Consider the following 10,383-nt stretch of genomic DNA (forward strand, 5'->3'; position numbering starts at 1 on the left):
TTCAAACTTACAAATCATCGACAGTCCCAGTCAGTTCCGAACTCAACTAAAATTCTACTTCTTTCTTTAGACTATCATACCCTCAATTTTAAATCTAAAAATATAATATATCACTTTAGTTTAGTTAGAATGTTAGTTTGGGTATACAATTGTAAAGCGCCCTTGAGGTGATTTTTCACAAAATTGGCGCAATATAAATCAGTCAAATATTATTATTATTATGATCATTGCCAGAGTGTTTTTTGTGCCATTATGTAAAATATGAAATGTATGTATAAATTAATAATATATAAATAAATAAACTTCCTCTTAAAAATGAATGTTGTATTTTGTTGAAGGTTTCTTTTCACCTTGTCAGCATGGGCTGCGGATCTTCGACAGCTCCTAATGTGATGGATGACACGAACGGAACTGGAAGAGTCCAGTTGGCCAGACCGAGGCACAATCCTGCTGTAAGCCATGGAGGAGAAGATTTACCAACGGAGATATTGCCAGAGTCACTACCCCCAATTCCGATCAAACCACGTAAGTATTTTTTGTCTAAATTTGTTGCAACAGAGAAGGAAAACATTATTGAGAAGGGAATATGGAAGTCTAGGCGTTTACCGGGCTAATGACCTGCTATTGGCTGGTTTATTTTAAATATTGATATAAATATCCCGAGGGAGGAAATCCAGCCAGTCTTCAAGCATTTGGACATAGTCAAAACAATGATGAATTAACCACCTAGTAAAAGAAGAAGTATAAAAATTAGAAAATTATTTTTGGGCGTTGCCTAGTAAGTGAATTGGTTCAGCCGTGAATCTCACCCACATGATAAAGGTTTCATTTCTTTTACTTCAGAGAAGTCAACAGATGGAAGAGTTGAGGATATGTGGATGTTCAAACATAGGCAGAATGATGAATGTTACACCGTGTGTAAAGTGGCCACTTAAACCAGCCAGCAGGTCAAAAACCCTGTAAATGCCTAGGCTTCCATATTCCCTTTTCAAAAATTTTTTCCCTCTCTGTTGAAACAAATTTTGATATGAACAACTCCCTAGGGAGGAGATCCAGCCAGTCTGCAAGCATTTGGACATACTCAAAACACTGTTGAAAATTTTATTGATACAATTTACGCTAACAGTATTTTGAGTAAGTCCAAATGATGTTGACTCAAACTCAAAATATTGTTGATCAAACTAATTCTCTCAAAAAGAAGCTCAAAATTAAAAAAAAAAAAATATGCTGTTGGCTTCAGCTCTTTAACTTATAAAAATCAACGAAAACAACATTTAATTCTCTTGAGTCTTTCTACTAGAGAAGGGCGTTTCGGTTATTTAAAAGGCGTAGAGTAACAGTAACTGTTTCACAAATGAAACTGTTTTTTAATAACAGTTTAAAGCAGCGGGAAAAAATCTGGTCTAAGCAACTGCTGAAACAGTTTCATTAAAGTTAATTTAGCTGTTACTTGTTAAAAGCCACGCTGACAATACTTATATAAACGTAAAATTTGTAAAAATTGTATGACATAACAATATTTTGGGTATGTCAAAACGATTGGATTTCCTTTAGTTATTTAAATCTCAGTTTGTTGCAACAGAGAGAGGATTTTTTTGGAAGATAATATGGAGGTAAAGTGGCCACTTAAACCAGCCAACGAAAGGCCATAAGCCCTGTAAATGCCTAGGCGTCCATATTCCTTTCTGAAAAATATTTTTCTTCTTTGTTGCAACAAATTTAGATCTAAATAACTCCCCAAAGAAGGAAATCCAGCCAGTCTACAAATATTTGGACATACCAAAAACATAGTTGTTTTATACAATTTTTACAGATTGTCTACGGCCGATATGGCTGTATGGTCGGCGTGCCTTGAACAAATAACAGTTTAAATTATACATAGAAACATTGTAATGAGGAAGTTCAGTGTCTTTTTTATTATTTTTATTTGTTATTTGACTATTACTTATTAGCGCTTTGGTTTTTTCAAGTTTTTTATTTCTGAATTAGCTCCACGTGTGACGTCGGAGGTTGTTCTCTGTTAGTTCGTCCGATTGGTTCGTTTACGGTAAACCAACCGGATATCCTTCACAGCTCTCATATCATTGGTTGGTTTATATAAACCAGTGGCGTCAATCAAAATAGTGAGCTTTTAAAAAAATCATTTTAATTATTTTTTTCGTACATTTTCAAGAAACTTTGCTCTATAATTTAATGCTCTAATGTTTACCGCACGCAGGAAAACATTTTGTCTCCAATTTACAGTAGGGCTGAAGCTCCTTATTGGCAGTCGTGCTGCATTTTAATTCAAATAAAAAAATAAATACAGCAAAAAACTTGATTCCTATTTTCTGATAATGATTCATAACTCGTTGAAAATCACCCCTAAAATTGAAATATTTGATTTATCATACAAAATAAAATATTTCATTTCTATTAATTTTTTTTTAATGTTCCTGGGCTGGCACCTGAATCTTCAGACTGATCTCCTTACATTTCTATAAACAAAAATGATTACGATATGCTGCAGTTGGAGTGCCAATTACTAGTAGGTAAATCGGTTCACCTTGATGAATCTCACCCACATGATAAAGATTTTAGCTATTTTACTTCACAAAAGTCAATAGATGGAAGAGTTAAGGAAATGTGGATGTTTAAACATAAGTTGAATGGTAAAAAAATACACAATATGTAAAGTGGCCACTTAAACCAGGCAATGACAGGTCAAAAGCCCTGTAAATGTCTTAGCATCCATATTTCCTTCTCAAAAATATTTTCCTTCTCTGCTGCAATAAATCTTGATGTTTATAAGTAATTTAATTGATAAATAAATATGACACGTTGAGTAGAAGCTTAAAAAATAAATGTTAAAATCAAATTAAATAATAAAATGCTTCAAAGGATTAATATAAAAGAAAATTATAAAGTTACCGTTTCGTGTGATAATTATAGCAAAAGTTTCATTACATTAGATAAAAAATATCGAGTGGAGATAGGTCCGCCTATTTGTATAGTGGTTGACGCTTTCGCCTCGCCTATCATTCTAGCAGCTCCTAGTTCAAATCCATTTTACTTCCACCCATCTCCATCATTCATAAGATTTCAATTGCTAAGTCCTCAAATTGTCTCACATTTGGCATTACAGCATTGGCTTTTGAGATTCTGCTCAACGATGATAACGAAGATGTGGAAGGTGAAGAAGGATTGGTGAAGAAGCATCCTCCTCGCCCCCCTCCACGCCTCCAGCGCCTACATCCCGCGGAGAACATCCCTTCACTAGAGGAGTTGCAGGAGAAAATGGAATCTGCCGAAAGGAGACGACTGACAGTATGCCAAAACTTTTACATTAGATAAAAAATATTGAAATGGGTGGCTTCAGCCAGACGACAGAATTTGATTCTGGATACGGCACAATCGATTGTAGGGAGTACCGCTTTACCCACCGTTAAACTACTGGGAGTCTTACCTAATTCTGACCTTTCTCTTGGAGCTCAAATGAGTAGAACGATAAGTTCATGATTCTATCAGCTGAGACAATTTGAATGAATAAATATTTACCGGTTGATGCCACCCGTCAATTAATAAATGCGTTTGTAGTGTCTAGAGTCGATTATTGTAATGATATCTACTATCTATACAGGTCTACCAATGAACAAAATGACTCGCCTACAGTCTGTATAAAATGCTGCAGCGAGACTTATTTTTGGAATCTCTAAGTTCAGTCATATCACTCAACTACTTCGGAAATCACACTGGCTACGTTTTCCACAGAGGGTGGAATACAGACTCTGTTGGCTTATGTATAATTCATTGCACAATTCTGCTCCAGAATATCTAAGGGAACTATGCATTCCAGATGAACTGACTGACAGGCAAAACCCGGTACACCCTCGTATTATTGAAAGTAGTTAATAATAAATAATAATAATTATCTGATTTATATAGCGCAGTTTTTGTGAAAAATTACCCCAGGGGCGCTTTACAATTGTATACTTTAACAGACATTCTAACTAAGCTCAACTGACATTTTATATTTTCTGATTTAAAATTGATAAACTTAAGAAGTGAGATTTTAGTTGGGATTTGAACTGACTCGGACTGTCGATGATTTGTAATTTTGAAGGCAATTAGTTCCAGGCAGAGGAGCCGGCAACGGCAAAAGCATGGTCTCCGAACATGTTTTCCTATGTCTGAATCAAATGTTGACCTAAGAGTTCATTTTCTTTGACATGTATTTTCCCCTAATACAAAGGTCCGATAGGTATTTTCATGAAGGGATTTGAATACTGTCCAGCAAAGCTTGTATTCAATTCTCTCTCGGCTTTTTAACCAGTGCAACTCTCGAAGATGTGAGATGTGAGAATATTTTTTTACTCCCGTAATAAGTTTTTCTGCTGCATTTGGACATGCAGAAAGCAGCCAGCCATAGAAAAGTAAAACTGATATAATAGGAAAATATAACTTTTCTAAACATTTTTTAAGTAAAAAGAGTTTATAAAATACTGTCCGGTAAAAAAATAAATATTTTTGTTACTAATTAGTAGCATAAAAAATATTTTCAAATTTGTAATTTTGAATTCTGCAAAAACGGTCATTGCTTTGGCCACGCCCGCATTACGTTATGATTCATGTTCATTTTCAACTTTGTTCGAATTCCAAACCATTCGAATTTTTTTAGGACATCGTCACAAATCTAAACGTCACAACTATCAAAGCGAAACATGTCGCGTTTTTCTAGTGACATATTATTTTATTTTTTCTTTTTGAAGTTATAAATGAAAACATTTCTCCACAATATCCATATTGATTTTGAAAATACAATTAATTATTCTTAATAAATGTTAATTTCTCTTTGAATCAAAAGCGCTTGCGTTAAAGATACACTGCCTTTCTACTCTTAACGAGTCTTGTGGAAAAATTGGCTATTATGTCAGTAATGTCATCTGAAGCTTTATTTACTGTTTCAGATTTTACAAAATAGAATAGCTTCAGCCAGCAAGGCGAGCAGACAAGCTTTCAGGACACTGCAGGATCACCAAGGAGACAATCAGAATGACCCGCACGATGAAAATATTGTGAGTTCTTTTATTTACCTGTTAAGTCGATTTACGAATCTTGAATTCAATGCCGGTCAGGGTGGTGTTTTGCCAAACTATACACTAACAGACAGCTTTAGTCTGTGCTGGACCACTTTGTGGTCTTAAAAACGCATCATGTGCTGGAGTGAACTACATACTAATGTAGAACAAATAGGAAAATATCACTTTATTCAATTACGCTTTTAAAGTAATTAGGGTCTATAAAATACATTCCTGTAAAAAAAAAATTTGGCTTCTTTTAAATGGATTTTTAAAAAATAAAATTAAATAGGAAAGGGATGTGTTATGTCATCATGGCTATTCAACGCGTATATCGATAACTGCATGAAAGAACTGAAAGGCTTAAGAATGGGAGCAAAAATGGGTGATTTAAAAGTCAATTGTCTTTTGTATGCTGACGATGCTGTACTCCTTGCTAATAACAAAGAGGAACTGCAATTCTTGGTAACAAAGGTCTACGATGTATGCAAGAGAAGCGATTTGCTGATGAATGTCGATAAATCGAATGTGATGGTTTTTGAAAGAAATGAAAGTATGACTAAATGTGAAATCACTGTGAATGGAGTTATACTAAAACAAGTAGAGGAATTTGTGTATCTGGGAAGTATGTACTAGGGATGGAATGACTGAGAAAGATATTGGAAGAAGGGTTAGTGCCGGGAACAGAGTGAACGGTGCACTTAAATCGACCTTGGCAAATAAATGCTTGTCACAAGAGGCAAAATTGGCAGTTCACAACGGAGTCCTGGTCCCATCCCTGATGTATGGGAGCGAAGTATGGACTTGGAAAAACAGGGATGAAAGTAGGCTGAATGCTGTTGAAATGCGATCTCTCAGGCGAATGTGTGGTAAAACTATGTACGATAGATGCACAAATGTTGAGATCCGTACATTATGTAAAGCTGAGACAAGCACTATCGACAAAATCAAGAAAGGAGCTCTGCGCTGGTTTGGACATATAGAACGAATGGACAGCGAGAGAACGGCTAAGAATATTTACAATGCGAATGTTGATGGATGCAGAAATAGAGGAAGACCGAGAAAGACATGGCATGACCAAATCCAACAAATACTTAAAGATGGACATGTCAAAAGTCGGAATAATCGGCGCGCGTGCATGAGAAGATGTATGAATGTAGAGGAAGCGAGATCTGTATGCAAAGAGTGTTGTGGCGTTCTATCCTCTCTGCCTACCCTTACGGGGAAACGGCGTGATGGTTTGATGGGAATTATTTGCGTTCTTACTATTAACCCAAATATTAAGATTTTCGGGCCTATTTCAACGGGTAAATAAATAATCCACTATTCATAAAAAAATATCCATTTACGCAACGATCCATGGAAAGACAGGTGCTCCGTGTATGTCTAAGAGACAGAGTAAGAAATGAAAAAATAATGCGCCGAATCGGAGTCGTGGATATCATGTATCGTGCAGCGAAATTGAAATGGAAGTGGGCAAGACACTTGGCGAGGCAAAATGATGGCAGGTGGACACCCGGAATAGTAAAGTGAAGACCATGAGCAAACAAAAGAAGTGTTGGAAGGCCAAAGAAAAGATGAGTTGACGACATCGCCTCTATTGCCGATAAAACATGGATGATAAAAGCGGGTGATAGGAAGGAATGGAGACGTTTGGAAGAGGCCTTTATCCAACAGTGGAGAAAATAAGGCTGAAGAAGAAGAAGAATAGAAAATGGGAATCAATTTGGGGTAGAGTGGGGTTCGAACCTCGGACCTCTGACCCGTAAGCACGCCCATAATACATACGTCACGATTCATGTTCATTTTTAACTTTGTTCCAAACCATTCCAATTTTTTTGGAACATCGTCACGAATCTTGACGTCACAACTATCAATGCCAAAGATGTCGCGTTTTTCTAGTGACATCTATTTATATTTCTTAATTTTTAAATTTATGTATCAAAAGATGAGAAAGTAGCTAGCTTACAGTAAAGCAGCAAATTAAATATAATGTTGCAATTTTTATACATAAAATAATGAAGGGGATGAATAAAATAAAAACAATAATAAAAGTTAAACAACAACGTCATACAAATGAAACAAGGGTAATAAAAGATAAAATTACCATGAGGAAAAAAACAGAATCTCAAAACTCATTGTACAGGGGATTGAAGCTGTACAATGAGTTACCCGAAGAAATAAAGGAAATAGAAAAGATCGAAATATTTCAAATTAATTTGAGAAAATATGTTTTTTTTTTTTCAAGAATTAACGGTACAAGTACCTTTTACATTACATACATACATAAGTATTTACAGTGGAGTATATACAGTAACAACTTTTTCAATGCTTACTTAGAAAGAACATAATTAAAATATTGATTCCACACTAAAATGTTTTACAAGTAATTGTTTATAAGCGGGAAATTTCAATTAAAATATGTCGCCTAAATCCAAACGTTTATTACCCAGCGCATGTAGACATCGCATCTAGAATATATTGAGATATGATTGTTGCAGTGATAAAGTTGAACTAGCCTAGTCACTCTAACTGGTACTTTAAAACCAATGAGGGCCAAAATTTCAGGGCTGTCCAATACTGAATTAACGATTTTAAATAGAACTTAAAAATCATTAATAGTTCTCCTGTCCCTTAATTTAATCAAATTTAAAATATTTAATAAATAATCATAGTTACGAAATTCATTACGTATTCCTAATTTAAAATTAACATATCTCAAAAACTTATTCTGAACTCTTTCTATGGTAATTTGGTGAGAGGCATAATAAAGGCTCCATATTGTAGAATTATACTCCAAGATGCTTCTCACCAAGGAAGTGTATAAAATTTTTAAAGTGTTTATATTTTTAAAGTCCTTAGTGATGCGCAAAATAAACCCAAGCGTCTTCAAAGATCTACTACTAATATTATTAATGTGACTGATAAAAGACAATTTCTGATCAAAAATCACACCCAAATCCCGCATCTCAGTAACTGAATCCAATGCAGTGTTACCGATTGAGTAGTCTAATAAAATAGGATTTTTTATCCTGAAAAATCTCATGATATGGCATTTTTTTATATGCAATTAAAGGTTGTTAATAGAACACCATACAGATTACTTATCTAAATTATTTTGCAATATAGCACAATCATCAACATTGTTAATAGTCCTAATAATCTTCATGTCATCTGCAAACAATAATACTTCGACTCCTTCAAATATGTCAACTATATCATTTAAAAATATTAAAAACAAAAATGGGCCCAGGTGCGATCCCTGTGGAACCCCGCTAGTAGCAAGAAAAGGATTTGACAAAGTATCACAAATTTTCACTGGAAGTGTTCTCTCAGTCAAATAATTTTTAAACCAACATGTTATTGAGAAATTTTGAAAAAAAAAGTAATTTTATTAAAAGTTTATATTAGTTCTTAAGATGTTATGAACTAACTTAATAAAGCACAAATAAATAATAAATTATTATCCGTATTGATTTTAAAAATACCATTAATTATTCTTAGTCCATTTCATTTTTTTTTATCGGTATTCATAGTACGTAATATTTCCCTATTTGCTAGTATGTATTGTATTGGTGACAGCTTAAGATTTTGTCGAAAATATCAATTTAATTCCTTTCCTCAAACTGGATATAATTATATTTATGATGTAAGTCCCTAAAAAAACACCTGATCTTTTTATATTCTATAAAACTTTGTAAAAAAACTGTATTAAATTTGAAAATGTTAACAATTTTGAAGATGTCCAAGTAGGCGAAAGTGCTCGTTGGTCATATTAAAGAAAGGAAAACTTATTTATTGTGTATGCAGACAATTTGTAGAATTCCTATTAAATTTGTTAATGTATTTTGAAACTCAAATGAAAATGAAAACGAAAGCTCAAAGTTTGAAAATGTCCTAACAAGACGAAACGCGTCACAATATACACTCTTGTATATTTAAAAAAATTAAGAAGAAATAAAATCTAATAAACGTGTTTTATTTTGGATACATTACCAAAAGAAAAACTTATTTAAGGAATTATATTGATATTTTTATCAAAATCATAAAAAATGTATAGTGCAATTGAAACTTCATGTTTATTTGCTTTTGTGAAACGTTTGTACAAAACTTCATAGTTTAGCAAGAAAAATAATAATATTTCGTAATTGTAATGCTTTTTTTGTTTCAGGATGATTCTGAGCATGTGAAAAGTTTGACGGAAATTAAGAATTCAATTAATCTCGAGAATAACAAAGCTCTTTGACTCAACCCAAAATAACTTTAAAAGTATTATATTAAAATAAAGATAAGGTCATTAAACGTATTTTCAAGTGACAGAGTCATTAAACATTAGTCTGACAAACTAAGGAAATTAAAAGTGAATATTTTTAAAAGTCCCGAAGAACTAATGTTTCAATAATCAGAGAATTGGGTATTGAAAAGCCAGTGCAAATCCGTGATTTCGGGTTCTTCGAACACGTTACGAGGCGAAGAGATAAAATGGAAGAATTGGTGGTATGAGGACGAGTAGAGGGAACGCGATCTTGCAGAAGAAGTCCTACAAAATGGACAGAGTTATTGACAGAAGCGACTAGCATATCTCTTCAGGAAGCCTCTTAAAACGCCAAGGACAGAAGCGGATCCTAATGACCTGCTTTCATCCTGCCAACGTGACCATGACTGCTCAGCCAAGAGTAAACAACTAAGAAAGTAGTTCAAAAGTTACATTACAACATGCATGAAATTGTTTTTACTATATAGTAATTTTTTGCACTAATTGCAAACTGAAACAGTGAGTTCAACACAAATGCGACTGCGACAGGATGACAGGAGTGGCAAGAGCGTTTTGTCACTTTGTGCTTTTGGAATGGACAAAATTGATTGACTTTGATTAAATCTCTTTTTCCGTTATGTGCAGCTAGCACACATAGCGTCTTATAACTTTAATACCTCTATAAATATAATAAATTCTGGGTTAAGATTTTAAAATATCTTTTTATTAAGTAATTAATACTTATTAGCATAGAATTAAGAATAGTCCAGATACCGCATACGCACATCAAACAGAAGGCGACTAAACTACTCATAAATGAGTAGGTTTACGTTTTGACCCATTAGTTTCTTTTTAGACGTCGCCTAGAACGCAACTTCTGATGTGAATTCAACTATGCCGTGTTGTGACCTTTTAAAGTGTAAAAATACTGCTAGGATCTTAAAGAAACAGGATGGTATCATATTTCATGCGTAATTAATTAGCAAACGAATGTTTAAGTAGCAAATGCATTCCTTAAAAATTGAATTATTTTTCCATTTGTCAGATTGTCGAAGAAACAAAATTGAAATT

At 33.8% G+C, this 10,383-nt stretch overlaps 1 protein-coding gene across 1 annotated transcript; it reads left to right on the forward strand.

Moving 5' to 3' along the window:
- The first annotated feature begins 359 nt into the window (after positions 1–359).
- LOC148284345 (uncharacterized) lies at positions 360–10,028 on the forward strand. Its single transcript, XM_088241415.1, has 4 exons — positions 360–525; positions 3,125–3,306; positions 4,947–5,054; positions 9,229–10,028. Exons 1-4 carry the CDS (start codon positions 360–362, stop codon positions 9,301–9,303), a joined length of 531 nt encoding a protein of 176 aa, XP_088097541.1. The 3' UTR covers positions 9,304–10,028.
- The last annotated feature ends 355 nt before the right edge of the window (positions 10,029–10,383 follow it).

The sequence above is a fragment of the Micrasema longulum genome, unplaced genomic scaffold (genome assembly GCF_059751315.1).
Source record: "Micrasema longulum isolate JH-2025_06_02 unplaced genomic scaffold, ASM5975131v1 h1tg000129l, whole genome shotgun sequence".
NCBI lineage: Eukaryota > Metazoa > Arthropoda > Insecta > Trichoptera > Brachycentridae > Micrasema > Micrasema longulum.